We start from the raw sequence: 27,033 nt of genomic DNA, 5'->3' as shown, positions 1-27,033 counted from the left end.
TTCTTTCATGGTCACATTAGACGTGGGAATAAGAGCACCTGCTTCCTGCTGGTGCATGTTTGGCATATTGGGTGTTGCTTTGAGGTTAAATAATTATGGAATTGTAGGCCACATTGGTGGTTTCTTTGGCAGTAAGCTTCCCTCTAAAACCTACTAGGTTCCAGTTTATCCTCATCCTATTAGTTCCAATGTGAAAGTACCCATAGCCAAAGATCTTGCCTGGACATAGTTTTTAAATTTTAAGACTTGGGTCATTTACTTATGTGCTTTTGTGGTCTGCTCATTACCAAATTTCACAACCTAATGAATCTGAGACCATTTTTAAAATAATCAGCTTAATTTGGAAGGCAATACCCTCAATATATTTTCTGCCAGCAAGCTTTTGGTTTCTGCATGGCAGAGCATCAATCTTACCTCCTGTCAATATATACCACGATTCTGGAGGAACTCGCCTAGAGCTGGTGTGTGTCTCTGTTCCACAAAATGCTCAGAAACCAAGCTTCTTCCAGCTCCCATTCTTATTCTGACATTGTAGGCCTCACGCTCATGGTCCAAGACGGCAGCTCCATGTTCCAGGCAGGAGGATAGAAGAAGGGCTAAGGAGAAGGAGGCAGCAATGGATGGGGCCTTCCTTGGGGACAGGAAGAGTAGGTACCATTTGTTGGAAGAAGTGTGCATGTGGATATCTGATAGCCAGGGGACGGACGGGACTGTGGCATAGATGTTTATCTGTTTAACAAAATTCATGCTGTTCTTTCCATTGCGTAGGTTTGTTGTTGAGAAGCAGCTGCTCAAACAGAATTGAGGAAGCTGTTTCCAAGCTTACAGAAATCTTTCCCAAGTCTTCTTTGCATTTGGTGGGGACATGTGACTAGTTTTTGCCAATGGAATGTGAGAAGCGCAATGGGTGATTTCAAGCTGAGCTAATGAAGAAGCACATGTGCTTTCTCTCCATCTCTTTCCCCTTTACCGGTAGATACAGAGGGCTCCAAAGCACAGGGCTGGAGTTCTTGACATTTTTTATGCCAAGAGCCCTCTTGGCAGTCTGATAAAGTCTACAGACTCCTGCGCAGAATAATGTTTTTTGAAAGCATAAAATAAAACACATAGGATTACAAAGGAAACCAGTTATAGTGAAACACAGTTACCAAAATACTTTAAGTATTACAACATAATAATATTTATGCATTTAAATAGTATATCAAATAACAAGATCTACCGGTGGGTCTACTATCTGCCACGTTTTCAAAGTAGCAAATGGGTAAAAATGATATTTCTAGATATTCCCAACATTTTCTTTTAGGATGATGAAAATGTTTTAGAACTAAAGACAGGTAGTGTTTGCACAACACTGTGAATACACTAAATACCACCGAGCTGTACACTTTAAAATGGATTATTTAAGTTATGTGAATTTCACCTCAACTAAAAAAAAGGAAAAATTAACTGGGGGGAAAGGATCTCCTGAGTAACTGTGATGGGCTATGAGAATATCAGGCCACTGGTGATAGTCACAGGCCCTTCTCATTCTACTGGGATTTGTTATCTAGATGCCAAATGGCAGGAAATGCAAAATATTTCCCATCTGGGTTCATAGCGTCCCTTCCTGAATTCTATCCACAGATCCCTTGGGGTTACATGGACCTCACTCCCCACCCCCAGAATAAGAACCCCTGCCCTAGGGGACAACAGAGCCGTAAGAGGAAGGGGCCCAGGTCCCTGAATCATTACATGGAAGAAAGTCACCTGCTGAATGGGCTGTTACATGAGCAAGGAATTTTGTATCTGTTTATTAGAGCAGCTAGCACTAACCTGAGCCAACAAATTCCCATTTCTGCTTAAATTACTTCATCATGTTTCTAATCTAGAAACTGAATGAATCCTGATAATTCAGAGAGTGACGCACGAATCAAGTTAGACATGAAGAAATCTGGGATTTCTGTCACCTGGACCCTTCCTGATGAAGCCCCAAGACCCCAGCCATCTCTGGGAGGACACACATCCTCTGCATCTCTTCAGATTTTGCCTTCAGCTCCACCGAGTTTCCCCGTGGACACTGCACGGGGGGCTCTGGACTGATCCCCTGCCTACAGAAGCAGAGAAGCCACCCAGGAAGCCAGCAGTGCAGGTGCAGTGCCCACGTGAGTGTCCTTGAGACACACTGAGTGTCCTCAGTTTGCCCACTGTGGTTTCCTGGGAGCCTGAAAGGTCAGCTGACAATGTCAGTTTTGGGAAACTTAACAGGCCTCACGTTACCTGCCTCAAACAAGAGTCAACTTTCCCTAAACTTCCTTTTCTTTTTTTTTTGACTGGCACCTGAACTAACAGCTGTTGCCAATCTTCTTTTTTATTTATTTATTTTCTTCTTCTTCTCTCCAAAGACCCCCAGTACATAGTTGTATATTGTAGTTGTAGGTCCTTCTGGTTGTGCTATGTGGGACACTGCCTCAGCGTGGCCTGACGAGTGGTGCCATGTCTGTGCCCAGGATCCGAACCAGCAAAACCCTAGGCCGCCAAAGAGCAGCATGCGAACTTCACTACTTGGCCACGGGGCCGGCCTCTTCCCTAAACTTTCTTTAGGCCGATCTCCTTAAGAAATGTCATTCAGACTCCCCTCCTAGTTCAGTCTCCTGCCATCACTGCAACACCCCGCATCCCATAATAAGCAGCAAGGTAATAGAATGCCTTTTGCCCAGGGTAGTGCCAGCTCCTGTAGACCTGACATCAAACAGCCCTAACGGCCGCCCCACATTTGGACTTTCAGCCCTAGGAGTCAGGAAGCAACCTTATGGAGTAAGCAAATCCGAGGGAGTTTTGGTTTGTTTCTTTGTTGTTTTGTTACTTAAGGCCAAAGCGTCATAATCAGTTCAAATCTCTGGGAGTGTGGCTGGGGCGACAGCAATGAGACACTGCTTTCTTCTTCAGGCCCTTTTGCTGTTTGGTTTTAATTTTTTAAAACCACGACCACAAATTATTTTTATGATGAAAATATGGGTTAATCTTAGAAAAAAATAACATATACTTAAAACAGAAATGGATTTGCTGCCTTTCCTCTTTCCCGTTACTTCTCTAAGGTGAGTCTTCATGGAGAGTGAGCTCTAAAGTGGGAGAGTCCCTTCTATCTCCCACATTCTAAGGCATCGAGGCCCCTTCTCCCGACTGCACCAGGAGTGAAACCAGGACCACAGCGGGGCTGGAGAAGCAGCCGGCAGGGGGTCTGTGCATCTGCAGGTGGAGGCTTGATAGAGAGCGGACTTTGGGCCTTTACTTCTCTCTGCCTTTCTGCATCTATTCCTGTTTCTTCCAGCAACAGCATCCCTAATTTTTCTCTGGGACCCCCCAAATCTTTCCATATGTGCTTTGTGTGAGGCTGACAACAATCCAGCTCCAGGAGAGGGCATGTGACTTCTTCCTGGCCAGGGTAGGACACTGCCCTGAACATGGTGTTTGGTTCAGGGATGGAAATGAGAGTAAGGCCCAGGATATTTGTTTGGCTGTTGAGGGAAGTTCTCTTTCCTCCGGGCCTGAATCCTATAGGACCCGGTATCTATTCTGTTTCCATATGGCCCCTGATCATAAAGTCAACATGGAGGTGAGCAGAGCTGAGCGGCATTAGCCCCCAGATCAAGCCCCACTTGAAGCTGATACACTCTTCCTGGCCTTTTAAAGCTATTTTGGCCAACTAATTCCTTTCTTTTCTTAAAACTGTTTGAGTTGGTTTTTCAATCAATTGCAGTCTAATACAGAGGACCCAGAGACAAAGGACACTCTGGGGAGGAGATATGACCAGGATCTGAAACTTCACCTATTAAACTGGGCCTTATCTGAAGAAAACTGTGGCCTGAAGGCCTCAAGCCCAGAGAAGGGAGACAGGTGACTAAGGTGTGTCTATGTCCTTGGTACTGTGGAGGGGTAAGGGACCTTGGTCATTAGTACTGGTCTCTGGCCAGAAAGTCTCCATCCTGAGAAGGGGCGTCAGACTATCAGCGCTGAGCGGCTGCATAGGATCCATACTGCAGGCTCACCAAGCAACCTCTAGCACGACTTAGCTTTCCAGGTGCTTTCCCACTGGGAGAGGAGGAGTGGAGCTTCCACCACAAGCATTCTGCTCACACAATAGTTGGGTTTGTCTTGCAAACAAACCTTGGAACCTGCTTCATTCAGCAGTCTCCTGTGCATATTCGTTATTGTAGTCAGTCTGATCAACCTGGCCCATCTCTGGGGACCCTGGCAACTCCAGCTGCTGGGCCCATAAAGTTATAGTCCACATACCATATCGACTCTGAGTTTGAATTCCAACGCTCTATTCACGTCCGAGAAATAGCACAGTAACATCCACAATCGTGGCCATCACTTGGTTGTGTACCTTCATTACTCTTCCGCCTATCCATTAGCCAATACAGATACTAAGCATCAAATTAGAATTCTTTTGAATGCTGGTGACAGAAGCACAACTTTAACTTAAGCAAAAAATGAATTTACTGGCTCACGTACCTGGGATAGGTCACAGGCTAAAAGGAAAAACTACCAACATCAGGACTTTGGTACCAAGAAAAGAGGCTCTGCGTCACCAAGACGGTCTCTCTTCATCACTCTCTCATCTCTCCACGTGGTGGGGAAGATGCACTGGCTGCCACCAATTCATACTGTCCCAGCTTAGCACCCCAACAGAGCAAGAACTCTCTTCCTACATCCACCTGTCAATCCCAGACTGGTCCTGCTTGGGTCACGTGCCCATCCCCAGGCCTGAGGGGCGAGGTTCTCAAAACAGGGGAAGGAACCGGGAAAGCCTGTGGGCGAAGAGACTCCGAAGCAAGCCCTGTTGCTTGTGGAGGGAACAACATGCGTCAGCCTTGAGCAGCTCACAGCCTGGCAGGGGAGAGAATAACGGCATTATCTGCTAAGTGCCGTGATGGAGGGAAGGGGGCCGGGAACCCTGAGAAGACAGAGAACAGCTCTGCCAGGGCAGCTTTCCAGAGGAGGGGTGAGGTGGAATCTGCTCCCCTCCTGACCACCCCCAACTCTCCCTGAGGAATTGTCCCTTCCTCAATCTCAATATATCCGGTTCATGTGGGGCTGACCTCATGCCTTACAGCAGAGGTAGAGACTGAACTCAGGCCAGGCCAGTGACAGCCTGCCCTGGATTTCTTGCTGGATTGATTAGGAAAGAAGTACTCTCTATCCAAGTAGAGAAGCTGGTAGAATCTAAGGCTGCAGATGCTAGTGGCCATCTTTCTTTCCTGGTCACACAGCCCTGTGTGAAGAAGCCAGCGGGGAGGAGAGCAGTGTGGAGGGGAGGGGGGTGAGATCTACTCTTGGAGACATGATGCCTGAACTTTTCAGTTATCCAACACCTGCATACAAAAATGACCTCTTTCTGCATAAAGCTTATTTGAGTTGGGGTTTTAAAACTTGCAATGGGAAGTCGTGCCTAACATGAGGGGTACTTCCATCTGCATCTGGAAAGGTGAGAGGCATTTGGTGGGGTTCTCTCCAGATACTCAGGAGGAAAAGGATGTGCAGGGCCACCACTGGTACCCTCCCTGTGTAGCTAGTCTACTAAGATGGCTCCAAATAAGTCCTCCCCCCAGTATGTGCATACAGCTCCTGGGTTATGTCTTCTCCTCTTAAATCTGGACTGGGCTGTGACTGCTTTGACCAATAGACAGACTACAGAGGAAGTGACATTCTTCAGGAGGCATGGTAGCTTCCAAATCCTCCCTCTTGGAGCCCTGGGTTGCCATGTAAGACATCCAGGATAAGCTGCTAGAGAGGCCACAAAGAAAAGCAGGAGAACGACACTACACAGAGAGAGGCCTCACTGGGGGCACAAGGGTGCTAGACGTCCAACTCCCAGCCACTATCTCAGTAGAGGCATGAGACCCCCAAGTGAGACCAGTAGAACTGTCTAACTGGGCACCAGAATCATGAGATATAATGAATTTGTTTTCTGCCACTAAGTTTTTTGTCATGCAGCTAGACGTCCCCTCCTCCATACACACTGCCAATCACAAAAAGTAGCTCCCTCTGGGCAGATGAATTACAAAAAGGACCCCCTCCTCACATGGGGGCAGGGGCCCAGCTGGATGTATAGCAAGGGGGGGTGCACAACCCCAGTCTTCAGTAGCTTTGGGTTGGAGGCTGCCGAGGGATGCCCACAGGCAGCCGGTCAGTCCTCACTTGTCCTACCAACCCTTTACTCCTGCTAGTTTTTCATGATGCCTGCCCTTGTCCAGCGCCCTCTGGCACTAGAGGACTGGGCAGTCAGTGTTGATTTCTTGGCACACGGCAGGCAGTGACCATCCCAAGGCCATGCTGCGGAGAGGCAAGCGGAGAACTCAAACAGCCTTTGTCCCTCAGTCTTTTCCTTCCCCTTCCAGCTCTCCTTTGCCCCAGCAGCAGCCACCCATTTTCCATATTCTCTAGCCCAAGGCAGCCTTTCGAGAGGGGATGTCTCACTTGTTGCTATTGTTAGTTCCTGTAACTCATATCACACTCATTTTTCGGGGTTCATTTTCCAGAAGTTGCCAGAAGCCCATCCTAATTTGATTCTAGTTTGCCATGTAGGTGAATGGGCGGCTCTTCCTTTTACCTCGCGACGAGCTGGTCCATCTCTAGTGGATTTTTAACAACCGGGTTGGGTGTTTCTCTCGCCCTAGTCTGCGAGCTTACTGAGGGAGGGTGGGGCCTAATTCCTCTCTGCCCTGGCCCCAGCGTAGGGCCTGGACCGCCAGTCAACTAATGTTCCCCGATGCAAGCATCATCACCAGCCCGGTGGTTTCTCTGCTCACCCCCCAGCTCCACAGACTAGAACATCTTGATTTTTGCACGCGCCAACGGACAGTTTACTCTGGCTAGAACTCTCCCTTAATTTACCGGACTGAATGACTATTAATGGACCGAAGTGGACCATTAATTAATTTGTTCGGCATGTCTGAGGAAGGAAGAATCACGCGACTGTTCACGACGGAACATCTCGTCTTCAGGAGCATCAAGATACTGGCTGAGGTCCAAAGTCTGAGCGCTCCTCCGTGTTTCCACGTGACTGACAGACAAAACGAAGGCGAAGAAGATCAAGAAAAAAGAGGGAAAAGAGGGGACCAGTGTGAACTTCCCGAGACAAACGAGAGCGAGCCAACGAAGGGAGGAGCGCTCGGGCGGGGAGCCAGGAGCGGCAGGCGCTCAGGCCCCACGCAGCGCGCGGGCGGGGACAGGGCGGGAGCGGGGGCGGAGCGGGAGGAGCCGAGCGGGAGGAGCGGGCCGCGAAGGGGGCTGGGGGCGGGGCGAGGGCGGAGCGGGGGTCGGACCGCGGGCGGGGGCGGGCCGAGGGCGGAGCGGAGGGCGGAGCGAGAGGCGGGCCGAGGGCGGAGCAGGGGGGGGCGGGCTGCCCCGCACGCCTAGTGGTCGCGCCCGGCGGCAGCGGCCAATGGGCGGCCGGGATGTTGGAGCGGCGGCGGCGGCCGGGGCGCTCGCTGGCTGGGGACGGCGCCGCCGCCATGATGCTTGTTTGCTTTCAATGAAAGCGAGGGGGGCGCGGAGGCGGCGGCGGCGGCGGCGGCGGCTGGGGCGAAGGCGGCGGCGCGGGGGCGAAGGCGGCGGCGGGCGCAGCGAGGCGGGCGGGGCCGGGCCCGCGGGCGGGCGGGCGTAGGGGCCGCCGTCGGGGCGGCTGAGCCGGCGGCTGACGCGGTGGCGCCCGGAGGGGGAACAAAGAGCGGCGGCTGAGTGCGGCGGGACTGGCATGGTGGTTCCACAGGGCGCACCGCGCTGCTCTCACAGGGAGGCGGCGGCGGCGGCGGCGGCGCGCCCGCAGAGGTGAGCGGGCCCCGCGCCGTCGTGCCCGGGCCCGAGCGCGCGGGCCCGGCCGTGGGGCTGGGTGGGCGCGGGCGCGCGGCCGGCCGGGCCGGGCTGGCGGCTGTTGGGCCCCTCGCGCCCCCGCGCCGCGTCCCGGGCGTGATTGACGGCGGGGCGGCGGCGCGCAGGGGCGGCCCGCGGCTGGGGAGCGGCGGCCGTGGGGTGCCGCCGCGGAGTGTGGAACTTGGCGGTGGCCGCCGAGCGGGAAGCCGCCTGCGAGCGTTCGGGGCAGCGCAGGCTCGGGGCGAGGTGGGAGCGCCGGTGGAGAGATTCGTGGCGCCGCTGAGGCCTCGGAGACGCCCCTAGTTACTTGAAGCAGTTTTGTCCGATAACCCGAATCCCATCTCTCCTTTTTCTTTCCCAACACCAGTCGTTCTTCTCTTGGCACACTTTTCTTTTCTTTGACTCTCCCTCCACCTTGCAGAAAGAGCCTAATAACTAACACCTGTAACCTTTAACTGTTACTGCGGGTGACAGCCTTGTGCGTGGGCATCCTGCTTGACCCGCTTGGGTTTGTTGTTAGGCTGACGCTGTTTAAATAGTCTGCTTGGATTTTGAGTTCCCATACTTACCTGTTTTCCAGTTGGATCGTCCCGTTAGTGCTGGTGCTGACCCGTTGCCTCCTCGTGTGTGGGAATTCAATTTTGGAGAGTAAGAGTGAATGTGAGCAAGTGAGAAATAAAATGGCACCTTGTATTTCTCACAGTACACGGCGATTTATTGTTCCAAAACGGTTTTGTAGGCTGTTGGAGCTGATAGGGTCATTAATCGAAAGGTTTTGAAGACTTCTTTTTTTGTAATTGCTATATCAGAGTAGTATAGTCTTTATAGTGTGACTTTTACGGTAAAAATTGCTTAATATTTTTAGACCAGTGATCTAGTCCAGTCCCCTTGCTTTGAACAAAATATTTGAATAGGTGCCGATGAGGAAACAGACCTAGAAAGGTTAAAACGACTTGCTCAAGATACTACAGTTAAGAGGGAAAGGCCTGAGTTTTGCGTGAAGGTGAGAGCTCATGAGAGTGATGTAATTGCTGGAGATGAGTTCTTTGGGGAGGGCACAGGGTGTGTCAGTGGATAGACGTTATGTGAGGTAGGTGAGTCTGGTCAGTTCTTAGGTGAACGAGATACTTAAATCGTCAAAAATGAAGATGTGACAAAGGACGTAAATTTTCTTGTGAGTCTCAGAAGATTCCCACTGAAAGTTGATCCTTGCATAGTTTCTAAAGTGCCCTTGGTCAGTGGTAATGTAGATGAAGCAGCTCCTTTTGAATGCCTATTCCATTTGTAGGTATTTTCACGTTTCTTAAATCTTCGCGGCAAAGTAAAACTACAATTATTGGGAAATTTCAGACTATTTTCTTCTCAACAGATAAGAAGTTGCTTATAGAACTTGGTCCTGACTACAAATAAAGGCATTGTAGGAATTTGCCTAATGTACTTGTAGTTTATAAGTATGTGTTTTGGTTAGTGTTTAGGCATCCCACTATAACCACATTAGCTTTCTTATGTTCTTTAAAGCATGAACCTTTTTTCATATCATATGCAACAGAAAGGGACAATATATGTAAGGCATACTGGAATATGGCCAAGGCTGCTCACAGTGGTAGCCTTTGGGCCACGAGGGGTGAGGGATCAGTAACTTCAGCACACTTGTAGCTTTCCTGCACGCGACGTACACTGGTTGGGAAGCGCTGCTTTTAAAATCTTTATCACATAGGAAAAATCCAAATAGTTTCAGCTAAGAACGTATATTTTAGTGGAGGAAAGACTTGGATTTGTGGATGTGCAGTGCTGTTTACACTTTTGTTGTGATTAGAACTTAATGTTGTTTGGAAAAAAAGTTCCGATTTTAATTTTCAAATCCTTAGCTTCCACAAATCTTTTACTGATGTACATTTTTTTTCTTTAACCTGACCTGCTACTCACTTTAGGAAGTTAGCCATTTTATGACAAAGTGTGATTAATAAAATACTGTGTGTGTGAAATTAAGAAATACTAAAATAAAACTGTAAACTGTATGCATAGTCTGTGTGCATTAGAGTATAATGGAATGCACCATATTGTGATATTTGAACAAGTAATTAAAGAGAAGATAGTTTGCATCCAAGATGGGGACTCATTTAGGCTGCCTTAACCTTATCCTTCTGGACTTTACCTCTCCCTCATCCATTTAGATTTTCCTGATAAGTTATGTGTCAAGGAATAGCATGCTGGACACAGTGTTGGACCCTGAGAATTTGACAATGAGTAATGCTCATTTCTGCCTTCTTGTGGTCTGTGGGCTTAGTAGGTGGACCAAATGCTGTGGGAGAACAAAAGAGAGAATGATTAAATTTGTGGAAGGTATGAGAGCTGTTTACAGAAAGTAACGCAGAATAAGTGTTTGTCAAACTGGGGAGACGGGGTCATTTCACACAGAAGGAATGGTGGGTGCACTGAGATGCCAAGTGTTGGGGTAAGGCCAATGGTGAGTGGTTACTGGAACAGGGAGGGTGCCTGCAGATGAGCCTGCAAAAGTGTTTCTGGCCTCAATTTTGAAGGACCGCGGTTGCTAAGCTAAAAGTGAAGTTTACATCTTTGTCCTATAGCAGAGGAAGGAGCCAAAATATTTTTGGTAGGGGATCAAGGAGATTTAGAGATCACTTTAGTATCAGTGTGGAGGGTTGAGTGGAGGCCCTACAATATAAAAAAGTCACGTTTGAGATAGTATAGAATTAGTGACTGCGTCTATTTTTAACTTGGATGTAGTGTCTCTTGTGTCTGTGGGCCCTTTTATAGTGGAGTTTAGGGCTCTGTCCAATTGCTCTATAATACAGGGTAATTTAAAATCAACATGTCAGGATGTTTTGGAGAAGTTAAAAGCAGTCAAAACAATGAAACCCATAAAATGGTACACTTGAAAGTTCAGGCATCGAGAACATGTCTTCTGAGTTAGGCTGAGGTGGGCTGTAGAGCTTAAGCTGGAGAAATCAACCCTCTGCTCACCAGAAGTGAAAGCCACCAGCTGAAAGGTTATGACTATCCTCATGGTCTCTTGGGATATGGGCTGTAAACGTTTTGTGAAATTTTGGGGGGAGGGTAGAGTTTTTTCTCCAGTAAATTATTGAAATTGGAATATTGAAACTTTCTTAAAGCCTGGGAACTCTTCATACAGTTGTTAATTTATATAGTCAGTTCTGCTGTAAAGCGACCTATAGGTTCCTAAAAACCGTGCTATGCAAAATTGTGTAAAAACTAAATGCCTTATGGGAAAAAAATGGAATTGGGGGCGCAACATTCAAAAACTTTGTCAGTAACTTACTTAAAAAAAAAGGAACCTGATAAAAATGGTAGCACAGTTTTACACATGTTGAAGGGTTTAGGGACATATAAGTACTGCAATAAATGTGGCACTTTACCATCAACCCATCAGAAGGGTTACTGCCTGTGAGTTATGGTGAAGTGGTGGAAAGAGGCTGACCTGAAATCAAGTGGAATGTTATAATAGCACCAGCTGTGGATGGGTGGGGCTCATAACACACACACAGACACACACACACCAGGTAGAGGTTTGAGGTGTGTGTGTGTTGTGTATTTCTACACAGCTCTGTTCAGCTGGGTGCATTATTCTACCTTTATCTAGTGTTTTTCACAGACAAAATCGCACATAAGCAAATGGGAATTTTGCGTTATGCTCAGATTCCCTGATAAATCAATCACGTTAGAACAAATTCACATTTTTGGAACAAGCGATATAGCAGAACTGATTAGACTTGAATACAGCAATTAAAAAAACTCAGCTCCAAAAATACTTGTTGAACACCCATATGTCAGTACCATGTATAGACTTGCTACCCTTATGGGGCTTATGATCTTTTGTCCCAAGTGGGTTTGTAGTGGTACAGAGAGAAAGACAAATGAACCAATAAAGCCCTTATCAGCTCGTGTAGTAATTAGGAGTATACACAGCATTTAAGAGGATACTGAGGAAGGAACAACTGGTTTTGCTTGGAACCTTGAGAGAGTTATCTCAGAGGTCTTTGAGCTGAGTTTTGAAGGGTGGATAGGGTTTTGTCAGGCTGAGGAGGACATTTCAGAGAGAAGAAACAGCGTGTGCAAAGTCAAGTTACAGATAACTTGGGTTGTGAAACAGGATGCAGGGATGTGAGGGGCAGGAGGAGTGGCCAGAAACAGTTCCTTAATAGTCTTAGGCTGCTTCTTAAAGCGTTGGGACTTCTGTCTATATATAATGGGGATCCATTGAGAGTTTAGGTGGATGGGGTGGGGCAATTGTGTGTGGCGTACTTTTTCAGGAGACACATAGTAAAAATGGGGAGGCTGGATGAAAGGGGGCAAGAAACTGGTGTTAGAGAGTTCATTGAAGTCCTTGTGAGAGGTCAAGGATATCAGCGTAGGAGCTAGAAAAGCATAGGATAGATTTGAAAAATATCATAACTAAGGACAGGCCAGCAATGAGCTGTAAAAATAGGAAGGAGTTGAGTATGGTTCAGAACTTCTTTAGCTTGGGGAACTGTTGGTATGATTTAACTCTTGGTATGAAATACAGGAAAAAGAGCAGATTTGGGTGAGCAAAGTGAAATAGACTTAGGATCTAAGTTTGACTTGCTTGTTGGATATTTGGGATGTGTAGTAGATAACTGGATCAGAGAATGGTTGGGGATTTTATAGACTTGATCATTATATAGTTGGCGTTGGAAGTTATGAGAGCACTCAGGAAGGGTGAACAAATGCTTTTCACCCTTTTTGGGCAAGTAGGGTCCCCATTTGAGAATCGCTTGAGGATTATGAAGAAGGAAATGAAAGTACACACACATTCAAGCTTGGAACTTGCTCATGGACCACAGGTTAATAAGGACAGGAAGAGGAGAGGACCGAGGGAACTTGTAGGATCAGCCAGCATTTTGTTTCAGACAGGATTGCAGTAAAGTGGTTAGAGAGGCAGAAGAACAGGAGAGAGCAGAATTACAGATGCCAGGAGAGGTAAGAGTGCCGAGCAAGGGGGAGTTTTCAATGGTGACTTGTAGTTCCCAGGTGTAGGGTAGAATGCGCTCTGAGAATGGATTAATAGAATTTGACAGTGAGGTGAATATAAGCAGAGCAGATTTATGTGGGACCAGGGAAGTAGAAGTCAAACTGTAGATTGGGCTATGAGCAAATGGGAGCTTAAGCTGAAAAAGGTTATAAACTGCTGTTTGGAAAAGTTTAAAGTGGACGAGAAGGAAAGAGGGTTATAGTTTAAAGAGGAGACAGGGTTGAGAGAAGGTAGGCACCTGTGTTAGTTGCCAGCATTCTGTTTCCTGTAAGTCCAAAACTTAGGAAATAAGTTTCTAATATGTATATTTCAAACTTTTCCCTGATGTATTGGCTGAAATGATGGACTTACATGGTCACATAAAATTGTGGGTTTTTTTGTGGAATTTTATGTGATTTCAAAAACAGTAAAAGAAATGCTTCCTCATTGGAGGAGGAGATATCTAATGTAAAATTTTAATATTAGAACTTTTAGTCTTCAGTTACTAGGAGACTAAAATTTGCTTTTTGTATTCCCTGTGCTAGGTTTGTACTTGCACTGTGCTTAATAGTCCAAAATTCAGTTAAGTATTTGATGCACTTTTAAATGTAGAATAGTAGCAAAGAGGGAATCATTAGGCATAGTCATTTTCTTTCAAAGTTATTTGCTACAAATATACACCTCACAAGTAAACATGTGGAGATCTAAAAAAACATAAATTAGGCAATGATCTTTGTATCCAAAAAGAATATTACTGGTGATTCTTTAGATACATCAGTTGTTTTGTGTGTAAATTTTTTTACTAGGCAGATTTTGAGTGGGGAGGTGTGGGGAGATAGATGAAAAAAGAAAAAAGTTATTAGGAGTCCCTGCTAATTAAAGACCACATAGAAATGAAGATTTATTAAAATTAAGTCAAAAATATTTGCACTCAGCTTTTTGGGGGGCAAAATTTTTTCTTCTGTGAGATTGTGTATATTTGTATGGAAACACTGCGACATCATAAAGCAATACCTGATCAAGCAAACTGCCGTGTTTTAGACCAGTAGCTTCCTTCACATATTTTCATCTAAAAGTGCTGAAAATGAAAACTAGTTTATTTGGGATAGCTAAAGAATTGTCATTTGGTTTCTAATTTTAGGGAAACTACAGAGGTTCAGACTTAGGGATTTGTAGTTACAGAAAGAAAAAAATGCCTTTGTTGAATGCTGATGGTGTGAGAGGCACTGCTCTTTACGCTGCTGTCTCATTTGATCCTCACCAAGACTGGGAGGCGGACATTTATAAACGAGGAACCTTAGCCTTGCAGATAAATGCAGACGTGCCCTTGCAGGGCTGGAACTTGAGAGAGGTCTGTTTGACTCCGGTTTGTGTGCTTAATGACATCGTACTCTGCTCCTGCCCTCCCTCCTAAGACACTCTCATGGGGCTGTGGCTTAGAGTACACCTTTGATACAGATTTGATAATATAGGGAGACCCAATTGCTGCCCCAGATTATAACCTCTTACATTACTGGCTGATCATGTTGACATAATAGAGCTAACTGGCAGAATCTTTCTTAATATTTGTGATTCTCTTTTTGTTTATGGATCAAAAACCTCACAAGAGTCCATGGAAGAGTACTGTTCATGGTGGTAAAAATCCAGCTTTAAAGCATTTCACTATTATTAGGAAAAGGCAGTCACTTATACATCTCCTGTCGAAAAGCAGTGCACAGTGGAACTCCATTGGAACATAGTTGCTTTAGATTTCTTTCCGTACCTTCTGAAACATCACTGGGTGGCTTTAGAGCACTAGTCCAGTGTTGTTAAAGGCTTCTTGATGGTTTGTAAGGCCAGCATTTCATGAATAATTTTCTTTCTTAGGAAAAGAGGATTAGTGGGTCAAAACTGATTGTTAGTATATTAGAACCTCCCAAATGATTCTATACGTAAATTAGCAGCTAGAATAAATGTTGAATGCCTCAAAAGGCCAAAATTCCTATTAGATGGTGGTAGCTGGAATATTGTGACTCATTAGAAGAGAGGAGGTAGCAAATAGATTATGGAAAATCTGCCAAAAGAGAAGAAAGAAATGAAGGTTTCTGTTGGCAGCCATCATTTGGTGCTGAAGCTGTGAACTGGACTATTGTTGCTTGTCTCGTCCTGAGAGAATAGCTTTAGGATTGCTGGTCTCCCTCTCCTTACCTTTCGCATCTTGGTGAGGTTTGAGTGCACAAATCATGGTTTTGACTTAATGCCCTGCATATGGTTGGGCATGCAACTTTTGCTGATTAGATCACAAATCTTGTTTCTCTTGATATGTTTTTTGCTCTGTACTTTATATTTGACTTTAAATATAGAAATTAGAATTTCTAAGCTAACAAATATTTGTATTTATTTTGAGTTGAAATTTGTGAATGACCTATACTTGGTGTACCTTTTCTTTTTGAGGAAGATCAGCCCTGAGCTAACATCTGCCAATCCTCCTCTTTTTGCTGAGGAAGACTGGCCCTGAGCTAACATCCGTGCCCATCTTCCTCTACTTTATATGTGGGATGCTTGCCACAGCATGGCTTGATGAGCAGTGCCATGTCATCACCCAGGATCCGGGCCGGCGAACCCCAGGTGGCCAAAGGGGAACGTGTGCACTTAACTGCTGCACCGCCGGGCCGGCCCCTTCGTGTACCTTTATATAGCTGTATCTTGAGTTAATTTATTGGGTTGAATGAAATTGCTAATAGTTGCCCATTCTTGACCTTCATAATTGGTGGTTTCCTGTGCTGGTTGTAGTACACCCTGTGCTTCTCTCTGACGGTTTTATAGTCACTAGTGTTATTGGACACAAGCCCTGAGTTAGAATTGCATTGTCACAGCAGTCTAGTAAGCTGTTTGGGCTGGGCACCATGGGTGCAGATGGGTATGCCAATCTTTTCCTTTTAGAGTTTAGTATTGACTACTACATCTGCTGTTTAGCTCTATGTTTTGGAGGAATATTTTACCATAATTTAAAAACCTCTATTTTTGCAGAGGTCTTATTGATTGGAAATTTTAGTTAAACCAATTTGGACTGAAATTTATTTTTGTACTACTTGAGAAGGATTTAAAGAAATTGTGTATGAGATTTTTGGGGGGAGGGGGAGGTGGCTATGGAAACTTTAAATTCTTAGAAATATTACTAAGATGTTGTTTGCCTTTTTCATTCTCATTCTCTTACGAGCATGCAGTGGAATTTTCCAGAGGCTAACAAAAGGATGTGAGATATCTGATTGCACTGAATTCACAGCAGATCTGCGAATCCAGCTGTCTTCTAGTATGTCAGATATTAAAGAGACTTGCCAACATGTAAGACAATGTCATTCTTCTCATGAAGTTTTACTTTGTTTTTGAAAACAGTTACTTTTCATAAAAATGTTGCTTGTTAACGTGATGGGTTTATTATATTTAATGAGTTAATAAATATTTTAAAAATTCTTAGTTCTCATTTCTAGTATGGTAAATATTGATAGATATAACTCATACAGAAGAAAGCTCTTTGAGGTACTTGGTAGTTTTTAAGAGTGTGTAAGGGTCCTGAGACGGTGGCATTTGAGATCTGCTGTCTTAGAGGAGTAGGAGAGTTTGGGAGTGGAGAGTACAGGCGAGCACAGCCTGGAAAGATGATGCATCTGAGAAGGAAGCTGGAGGGCTCCTGGCTCAGCACCGTCACATTTGGAGAATGAACGTGAGATCTTGGTTTTATCAGTGACGATTCTAGAGAGTTGTGTGAGGCAGCGATGTAACAGAAGGACTACAGCTTTGCAGCTGGATTGTCCTGGTTTAATTCCAGCTCTGCTATTTACCAAGCCTGTGTGACCTTGGGCAAGTTATTCAAACTCTGGGTCTGTTTTCTCACCTAAAATAAAATGAGGATGGCATCTACCTCATGATTGCCTTGAGAATTAAATTGAGATAATACAGGTAAATTATTATATAGTGATTGAAAGCACAGTCTTTTGGCTCAAACTTGGGTTAAAATCACAATTGTGCCACTAGTGTCTCTCTGACCTCAGGCAACTTACTCATTCTCTGGACCTTCTTTTCTTTATGCAAGGAGAATAATAGTGTTTACCTACAGTAGTCTTGAGGGTTGAGATAATTCATGTGAAGGGCCTGGTGGGCTGGCCAAGTGACGAGTGCTCAAAAAATGTTCGCTGTTGCATGCCTAATGCCGAGCGTGGTAGGTAGGCGACAGTGGTTTTGCTGCTGCCCTCATCCGTTTGAGGTTTGCTCTTCCTTGGCTGTAGCTTGTCCTCTTGCTTCTTAGCCCGGCTGTCCTGGAACCAGTGTTCTCAGGCTTTGGTTGCGAGGGTCCTTTTCTGTCTGGTTTCTCTAGATTTTGCCTTTAAGATTAGAAGCCTAGATAGTAGTTTTTCTTATTCCTGGTAAGATGGGCACTGCTTCAGTTAGCACACTTGTCTCTTACAAAATGCTTGCTTTGGTTTACTATCACAGCTTCTCCCCTTGAATTCTTATAAGTATTCATTGAATACTTACTATTTGCCATGCTCTGAAGATATGAAAATATTTAGAGTATGAGTGCAAGGAGCCTACATTAGAGTAGGTGAGTAAGACATGTACAAAAAATAATTAAGGTGGGGTTAAAGAATACAACAGCAGAAATAGCTTCAAGGTTCAGAATAGCTCGAAGTAGGGAATGATAAAGCTCTGTGTTTGGGAGGGATAGGGAAGAAGGACCTTTTTGAAGTTGGATATCTGAGTTGGCATTTGAAGGACGATTAGAGTTCCTAGGCGTAGGGGTTGGGGAAGAAAGGGTGTTTCAGGCGGAAGCAGTAGCATATGCTAAGGCATGGACGTTTGTGAGAGGGAACTGGGAACTGGGGGGACCCAGACAGTGAGACTGGAGAGGCACACGGGGGCCAGGTTATAAAAAAACTTTACTCGTTTTATAAATGAGCCTGGGTTTCCCCTGTTTAGTTAATTCAATGCGTAGCTGAGCCTCTTTTGTGTCAGGAACACTGTCAGATTCCAAGGGTACAAAGTTGGAGGAGATGTGGTTTTCGGACCAGGAGGGTAAGTACTTGTGTTTTTAGGAGCTCACTTTGGACAGTATCTAGGATGGGTTAGAGTCGAGGAGAGTAAAAGAAAGAACTTGGGTCTGAGACTGTTAGAGTACCTCATAGGGCAGGTAAGAGCCTCGGGAACAAGGAGAGAAAGATTTAGGAGGTAAAATGGGCTAGAATTAGACACTGGATGTGAATGCTGTGATTAGATGAGAAAGAGTCAAGGATAGTGCTCATTTCTGGCTTGGAAAACTGGGTGGGGATCATAGGAGGAGGGCGGGTTTGAAGATTGAGATGACAATTTTTACTTTTTGTAAGATCTTTATGATACCTTGTTTGTTTCACTAGCTTTTTATTGTCCCTCCCATGTGATTTACATTCCTTTGAGAGATTATCATGAGTTGTAAGATAACCTGCCATAGTATCCTTGGCTATTTATAATAGTAGCCTTGAAATCAGCAAATCCACAATTAGGATTTAAGTTTTGCTCTTTAGAAAAGGGTAGTCATCTTTTGTAGAGTTTTTTATGCTTCTTTGTTTTGCCACCAGGGCACTAGTGATAGACATTTTGCCACTAAGGACAGCTCCTGAATGAGGTTTGTCAGCTGTGTATATTGTTAGTTGGCCAGTCATGGTGGAAACCTGGATAGAAAGCCAAGAAAACAAATGTGATGACATTGAGAGTCAGGATGATTTGGGTTTAAAGTGAGATGTGGAAGTACCTTAACTGAATCGAGGCTGTAAAAACGGTTTAGGAACTGTGGTCCAAGGCAGCCGACTGGGTGTGCACTGGAGGCACATCATGTCTTTCGTTTGTGGAATTCAACTAATAGACTTGGCAAAAACGGAGGTGAATAATTTAGTGTGGTAGGCCTGCCGTCTCAGTGACAATATTATAAATTTAAAATTCCAGAATATTTCCATTTTTTAAAGACGTATCAAATTATTGTTTACATGACATTTCAGATGTCTTACATGTCATGATAGAAGCAGAATACAAGTTAAGTCAGTATTTCTTACTGAAAATTGTTAATGTACTTGTGAATGAGCTGTCATTTGAATTGTATTCAAAGAGGGAATAATTTTTTTTCTTTTGCGGCTTTAGAATAGTGCTTGGTGTTTTTTTAATAATGGGAAATAGAGTTATTTTTGATTCATGTTTATAATTTGATTTCCTTTCTTTGGATATTTCCTTTTCTATTTTAAAATACCACCATTTCCTACTTCCCTTTCTGTCAAAAGCATGGTTCAGAACTGATTTCTGTTAATCTGTTTTGAAATTCATAGACTTTTTTCATTGAGCCGTCAGTGTATCTTCTCACTGTAAGGTATGAAAATAAAGGGCTATAATAAATTTGGGATAGGATTATTGGAAACATGAGTTATATTGTATTTTAGTCTACTGAAAGCTGTGGATGTCAGATTGGTCGCTGAAGGACATCCAACAAACTATTATTATTTTGTCTAGTCTTGCTTTGTGGAAGGCGATCGTGGTTCCAGTGCTGTGGGAAGATAGCTCGTGAGCAGTTTATGATCCGCTGTGGAGGCCTGGATTGGGGTGTGGGTAGGGAATAGTATCTGGGCTTAGCTTTGAAGTGTGGATAGAATTTCAGTGTGAAAATGGTATAACTAATGGCATGGAGATAGGGAAGTGTGGAGCGTAATTGAAGGATGGCTGTTTGTCTGCTCGTTGCATCAAAAGAAAGGGAAAAATATTGAACAAAAGTCTGGAAAGGTAGAATATTTTGAATTCTTAACTAAGAAGTTTGAAGTTGTTTTCTAGGCAGTAGAAAGTGGGGTGGGGGTGGTGAGGGGAGCTAGGATGCCACAGAATCATAGTTTTAAAGCTGATATAGGACCAGAAGTCATTCCAGACAAACCTAGTTCTTTAGTCAGAAGTCTCCTTTACAAAGGATGGCTCTTTTTCCTGAATTTTGCAATGTAATTAAGAACTCAACTTCGGGAAGAATAATTTGAGAGTGGTATGTAGGTTACTAGTAATCTTAAAGGCATAAATGCCAATTATAAGAGGCTATTATAAGAGTTGAAGAAGTGGGAAATAAAGTCCTAAATTAGTGAGTCTGTAAAAATAAGAAAGGGTTGTAGTGTGGTTACATGGTTGTGAAATTTTTGTTTGCTTCCCCAGTAGATTAAGATAGAAGATCATGCATTTCTTGTTTACTCTTTCTTCCTAGCACGTGGCAGAATGCTAGGCACATAGAAGGTGCTTAGTAAATGTCCACTGAGTGCTCCTGTAAAGAAAGCTCCCTTGAGGAAGCATGGTTCTGGTTCATTGAATTGCTTTTGGATTTCTCTTCTGTGGAAACCTGATTCTGGGTCATGAAGGAAAGAACGTTTAGACAAGTTTGTTAGTGTAATGTGCTAGGCTGTAGCTGAGACACTGGGAGACACAAACTGGGGAGACAGGTGCCGTAGTAAATGTCTGGGCGGAGGAGGGAGTGAGTATGTGCCTCTGTTGGGAAAGGCTTGCAGAGGCTCTGGGGTGGCCCAAGTTGCCCTGAAGCGTGTGTAGTTTAGGATGAAGGTTGTCTTTGGTGAAGGGATTAGCATGTGTTGAAAGACTACGTCTTAGAAGTAGGTTTGCTATAATTAATTTAGAACTTTATAGGTTGGCATGTGTGCAAGCGGCAGAAGATGAGTGAGGTATTGTTAGCTAAGACCAGATTGTAAAGGACTGTGAAGTTCAGGCTTTAGGTAGGCAGGCAGAGGGGATCTCTTAGGTTTTTGAGCAGGAGAGTGACAGGAGCAGGATCTGTCGGGAAGAGGGAGGCAGGGAAGGTGCTTAATAGTTGAAGCTGAGAAATGAGGAGGGTCTAAATTAACTTCAGTAGAGGTAAAAATGGAGAAGAGAGGTTTAGAAATCTTGAAGAAGTAAGAATTACTCAGATTTAGTGAAAAATTGGATAAGACCTAGTGAAAAATTGGATTGGAAGGAGTAAATTGGCACCAAGGTTATTGTCAGTACCTTTGCAAATACGCCCTAACTTGTGGCTCTGGGAGGAGCCTGGTCAGTCAGATGAATACAGGCTCTTTCTGCAGGACTTACTCTTCCTGCTTCCCTCCCTTCCTTTCCTCTGCCCCTCTCATTTTTTCTCTCCTTTATGTTTGGGAAAGAAGTGAAGTACAAAGAATGGAGGAGAAAATGTGAAATGCATGTAAAGGAAAAGAGAGATGTTAAATTGAGCATTTTACTTTGTCACTTGAGATTGGCTATAACTCAATCTCATTTCCCTTGAAAAAAATCTGGCCAATATAATTAAAATAAATTATTTAGCTCAAATACCTTTTAACAAGAAACACATTTTTGTATATGACCAAAATAACATGATCACATAATTATGCGTTAATATTGTAAGTATGAACTAGGTATTAAATGTTTCTCTAACTGTCCACAAAATGTCCTTCATAGCTGATTTGTGGAGCCTATGTAGGGACCATTCATTGCATTTGATGATATCCCTTAATTCTCTTGAAATCTAGAATAGTTGCGACACCAGTTTGTTGGAGGCCGCAGACCAGTTATTCCGCAGAAAGTCCCATGTTCTCATTTTGTCCGATTGCTTCTTTGGTGTCATCTGGCTATTTCCTCTAGTTCTTAATCAAGGTAAACGTTGTTGATGTGTACGTCATATTCTGTCGCATCAAGAGACCCAGTGTCTGGTCTCCCCCGCCCCCGTGGTGTTGTGAAGATTGATGAAGAGAGTAACAGTTGATTCCTCCTGTGAGCCTTTTCTACCTTATGAACAGGAGACAGTCTAGGCTGTGGTATTGCTGTAGCATTATGCCAGTACCAATGGTTCATCTGGTGGTTTTAACCCAGTTTATAATCTTGCCTAAAAAAGGTCCATTAGGAATTACAAAATGATGTTGCTTTTGTTTTTGTGATTCTTTCGTTCACCATTTATTAGCTGTCATTCTTTTTGTAAAGTAGGACTTTCATTCAACTGGGGCTGTTTGATTACTCTGAAATGCAGTACCTACTGAAAGGATAAACACTTGAATCTTGCTGTTCAGTTACCAATTTTCTTAGTTTAATAGCTGCCTCAGATTGTGGCTGATTTGTGCTGTAGCCTTTCCCTCCCTCCTCCCTCCCTCTCCCGTCTCTTCTCTCCTGCCCCCCCATCTTTTACATCACTGCCAGCTCTGTTTTCTGCAGCACAGATAATTATCATGTTATCCATAAATTTTTGTTTTGTTTTGTTTTGCTGAGGAACATTAGCCCTGAGCTAACATCTATAGCTAATCTTCCTCTTCTTTTGCTTGAGGAAGGCTGGCTCCAAGCTAATGTCTGTGCCAGTCATCTTCTACTTTATATGTGGGTTGCCACCACAGCACGGCTGACAAGTGGTGTAGTTCTGTGCCCGGGATCTGAACCTTGAACCCGGGCCACTGAGGCAGAATGCACTAAACTTAACCACTATGCCATGGGGCCAGCCCCATCTGTAAATTTTCATTCAGTATATTTCATCCCACTATAATTATTCTTTTTGCTTAGATTGTCACTACTTTGGCCACTGAGGTCCCCTTCTAGCTGGCTCCTGTATCATGCTAACATGACATGATGACCCTGTTAGACTTAGCTTTTTGACACTAAAAGATGTCCCGTGCTCATTTTATACATTTCCTGCCCCAGACTTGTAACTGGTCATTTTGCAAAGAACTTTGCTTTCTTGGTATTAGAGATCAAAATCAAGGATTAGGAGTGCCATTATTCCTGAGGTAAAACTGCTTCCAGAACACCTCAGTGAATACTTAGAAACAATTTAAAAATCGATTATATATATATATGAATATAAAACATATATTGATATTTTCAAGTCAACTTTGGTATTGGTGTTTTCATTTAATTTCCTTGATTTATAAATATTTTCTTACCCTAAAAATCTTGATTCCTGATATTATTAACATAAGTACTTATTTGCTTAATCCTACAATATAAAGTAAATAATTCAGTATAAAACCAAGAGTTTACTTATCACTGTTGTTTTCACAGCTCCATGATTTCCGTAGTGTGGCTGTGCAGTAAGTTCTTTAACCATAGATTCTTATTGATGGTCATTTAGGTTTGCATTTTTGGTTATAAACAATGCTGTAATGAGTAATTATTTAGAAAAAGGTTGTATGTTTTCTTAGTCATTATTTGTCTGAAAATGCCCTTTTGTCTTCACACTTGACCAAGTATTTGAATATAGAATATTTTTTAGTTGAGGTAAAATTTACATAAAATGAAACATATAGACCTTAAATGTGCAGTTTGAGTTCTGATAAATATATATATCAATATAAGCCATATCTCCTTTAAGATATCGAATATTTTCATCACTTGCCATAAGGGCAACCACTGTTATCACCACAAATTCATGTAAATGGAATCTCTTTTGGGTCTTTTTCATTGAGTATAATGTTTGAGATTCATCTCTAGGTCATTCTGTTTTTATTGCTGCGTAGTATTCACTTGTATGGATATATCATAATTTGATTATCCTCTCAGTGTTGATGGACATTTGGGTTGTTTTCACTTTTTACCAATTATGAATAAAGCTGTTATGAACATTTATGTGAATGTCTTTTTGTGGACATACGTTTTTATTTCTCTTGGGTAAATACCGAAGGGTAGATTGCTGAGTTATAGACTAGGTAATTATCTTAGATGTTGTATCAGTCATTTCTTTTGTTTTTCCAAAAGAAATTGGTTTAATTTTGCCTATTTTTGCCTTCTGTGTTGGTAGGAATTATGTTTGTATATTCTTCTGTGACTTGCCTTTTTTGCCTCAACCTTGTTTTAGAGATTCTAATATTCTAATACTTAACTTTTTCCGATTAGGTCTGCATTCTACCTTTTTATCTCAATTTGTCTTCTCCCATCCTTCTTTATTTGTAGTTTTTGTTTATGAGTTTCATGTTCTCTTTAACTTCTTTAAGCACGAGAAGCATTTTTTGTGGACTTTTTTCCTATTTCTGTAGTATTTCTTTCTTTTTTGTAGTATTCATTTGTATAGCCATTACGCTGTGTGTGTGTTAAACTGTGCTTGACTTCGGCCACTCCATGCTGACTTGCTTTTTATGCAGCTGTGGTGTGGCTGGGTTCTTAGGCACCTGTATGGGGGATTCATTTTGAAGGTTAGGTGTAGTTGGAGTGGGAGAGAGGCAGGCTGTGGCTCACCTCTTGGCTCTGGGCAGTTATGATTGGTGGATTTCAGCTCTGGTTTTTGTAATTACATATGCTTTTCCCATGGGGAGCATTCACATATTCGATTTCCCTCAATTATGATTGAGCATAGCTTGATTTCTGACAGAAAAATAGATGAGAGGCTCCTATCCGCTTTCCTTCTGTCCCTGGCTCCAGCAGCTGTTTCTTTCTATTCACTGCTGGCCAGAGGATGGTTAAAATAAATTTAATGTAAGGGCCATAACTAGGGAACTGTTAATCTATTTGGGGCTGCGGGTTGGGGGCTGTAACTTTTGTGTTGGGCCTTTGTGGCTGTCTTCATTCCAGTCTGCTGCTTTAGTTGTTCTTACTTCTTCACTCTTTACTTTAAATTCTGATAAATCCTTTATAAGCCCTCCCAGTGATTGTTGGCCCAGCCCCCTCTGTGCACGCCCCGCCCCTGCATTTCTGAGATGGTGGGTGAAGACTGGATTCCTGAAGCTTCCCCTCTTCCAAGTTTGTGGTGTGCACTTAGGCCTCCCTTAGTTTAAATGCCCCTGGATTAAATGCTTAATCTTAGTTTAAATCCTCTTTTATTCATTGTACTATAGTCTGTAATTTTGCTTTGCAACACTAACTTTCCCAGGATGGTGGTAGTTCTGTGTTTTTAAGCCATTTCATAAAATGTTTAATTATGAAAGCATAGCTTCCTATGCTGGTAAATAATGTCCTGCCTTTCTTGAAGGTAAGTCACTATTCCGAGATAATGAAAACCTGTTTTTCTGAGATCTAGGATGGAGATGGATTATGCTGCCAGAACCAGCAGTGACGTCTGACGTTGGAGGAGTAGGAGATTGACCAGACAGGTGTTAGTACTGCTAACTCTGGCCTAGCTGTTTTTTAAGTCTTTTGTAATTCTTCTTGATAGTTTTCAGGTCTATTTTGGAAACCTTTTGTTCTTTTTAAATAATAATCTGCAGTGGCACACTATATTTTTTAGACAGCAAGATCTGCTTGTTGATTTCAAAGCCTTTGGAAACTCCTAAATTGTAGGTGTTCTTATATGCTTTCTCTGCCTTGTCTTCCATGCTGTGTTTTGTTGGACTCCCAGACAGACTGGTGGGGTGCTCAGTGAGCAGAGGCACTCCTGCTGCTCCCCCAAAGAGCGTGACTGTCCATGTGCTGCTGTGTCTTCTATTCTGTTGTGTTCTCTCTTCCCCCCAGTTTCTAACCCTCACTCGCAGGGATTTGGGAAATAGGATTTCCTCACTGCTTTGAGTTTAGAGTAATGAGTAGTCTCTTAAATTTTAAGACAACCCATTTCACGTTATGAAAAACCAAGAAAGGGAGTGGTTGGCTGCCCAGGCAGAAATCATGACTCTTTGATGGCATGACCCCAGGTCTGGGGCCTGGTTTTCAGATTTCTTAGTCCAGTAACACTTTTATTGGTTCTCTGAAGTATGATCAAACTCTGAATGTTGATTCACACTAAGTTCACAAGAGACTGGTAAATCAGACTTCTGAACTTTCACTAGGAATTCAAATGTTTAGTAGGACCAAAATACTAACTCAGCTGGACAGAGCAATTTCTGACCATTATTAAATTCTATTTGGAAAAGCCAATGAAGATGAGATGGCTGTTTTTTAAGTAGAATGTGGTCAGAATAATGGCATTTGGATGACCACGAGGGATGATGTCATCAGGCTCTGGTAGCCTTAACACAGTATTTTATAGTTTTTAGGTTATTGCTGGTATATTCATATCATTCAGAAAGAGCACTTTCTTTGTCACCAGATTGTCCCCTAGATGTAATGGGAACAGTTCTTGGCTGTATAGCTCTCTGTTAGGTATTTTCTATCTGAAGTTCTAAAAACTTCAATCATTGTGTTTCTCTTCTAAAGAAATTAACATATAAGATAACAGTTTGTTTTATCAGAATTATTTAACAAAACAAAAAAATACATGTGCTATTTCTTATGCAGATGATTAGTCTCACTAGTCTCACCGTTTTTATTCTTACTTTTTTCAGGCAGCTTTTTAGGATTATTTACCTCCTGTGTTTTGACTACATGGTCAAAGGCCATTTCTATGTTTGAAAAATGGCTCTACTTCTCATTGATAGGGAGGCAGCATAGCATAATGAAAGTAGCTTGGACTTTTTTCCCATTTTTTTTTGTATTGTGGGAAGATATACTAACATAAAATTTACCATCTAAACCATTTTTAGTGGTTCATTGGCATTAAATACATTCATAATATTGTGCAACCATCACCACCATCCATCTCCATGATAGTTTCCTTCTTGTAAAACTGAAACTGTACCCATTCAACAACAAATCCTCTTTCCCCCTCCCCCGGCAGCCACCAGTCTACTTTCTTTCTCTATGATTTTGACTACTCTAGGTACCTCATATAAGTGGAATCAGACAGTATTTGTCTTTTTTGTAATTGGCTTATTTCATTTTGAAAGTAACTTTAACTTTTAATCAGATGCATTCGAAGCCTGACGCTACTTCTTTGCTTAATGCTGATTGAATTGCTTAAACCCTCTTGGACTTCCGTTTCTGTTAGTAAAATGGAGTTAATTCCAACTCTACAGGAAGAATTAGCAAAAAACAGTCAAGAATGGTAAGAGGAGAACCAAGAGAAAAGATATCCTGAAAGCCAAGTGAAATAAGTGTTTCTAGGAGGGAGTGATCATCACCATCAGATACTGATCACAGGACAAGTAGAAGGAGGTCTGAGAGATGGCCACTGGATATAACAGTGTGAGGTCATTGTTTCTTTTCTGGACCATTTTTGGCGGAATGTTAAAAGCACTTACTGATTTGAAATGAGTTTAACTGGGAGATGGTATACAACTTTTGAGGATTTTTGCTTGTAAAGAAAATGAGAGAAAACAGTATGGTAATTGGAGGGAGAAATTAGGTCGAGACTTTTTTTTAAATAGAAGAAA

General features: G+C 43.1%; 2 protein-coding genes across 14 annotated transcripts in view; one reads left to right on the top strand and one right to left on the bottom strand.

The window, feature by feature from the left end:
• Positions 1 to 7,397: 7,397 nt before the first annotated feature.
• Positions 7,398 to 15,061, bottom strand: LOC139075421 (uncharacterized). Its single transcript, XM_070571737.1, has 2 exons — positions 15,053 to 15,061; positions 7,398 to 8,153 (listed from the first exon to the last, which is right to left on the bottom strand). The coding sequence occupies exons 1-2, from the start codon at positions 15,059 to 15,061 to the stop codon at positions 7,398 to 7,400; spliced, it is 765 nt and encodes a 254-aa protein (XP_070427838.1).
• The window catches only part of CNOT6 (CCR4-NOT transcription complex subunit 6), a 65,807-nt gene continuing 46,388 nt past the window's right edge, over positions 7,615 to 27,033 (top strand). For 4 of the 13 annotated variants that reach the window (XR_011525384.1, XM_070570053.1, XM_070570051.1 and 1 more), the window contains exon 1: positions 7,624 to 7,812. The gene's annotated coding sequence lies outside the window, so the exon portion shown is untranslated. Of the gene's footprint in view, positions 7,813 to 16,065; positions 16,190 to 24,869; positions 24,945 to 27,033 lie in introns of those variants that run through there. The other 9 variants (XM_070570050.1, XM_070570045.1, XM_070570046.1 and 6 more) reach the window with 8 other exon arrangements.

The sequence above is a fragment of the Equus przewalskii genome, chromosome 13 (assembly GCF_037783145.1).
Source record: "Equus przewalskii isolate Varuska chromosome 13, EquPr2, whole genome shotgun sequence".
Taxonomy (NCBI): Eukaryota; Metazoa; Chordata; class Mammalia; order Perissodactyla; family Equidae; genus Equus; species Equus przewalskii.
This window is presented reverse-complemented; position numbering and strand designations above follow the sequence as displayed.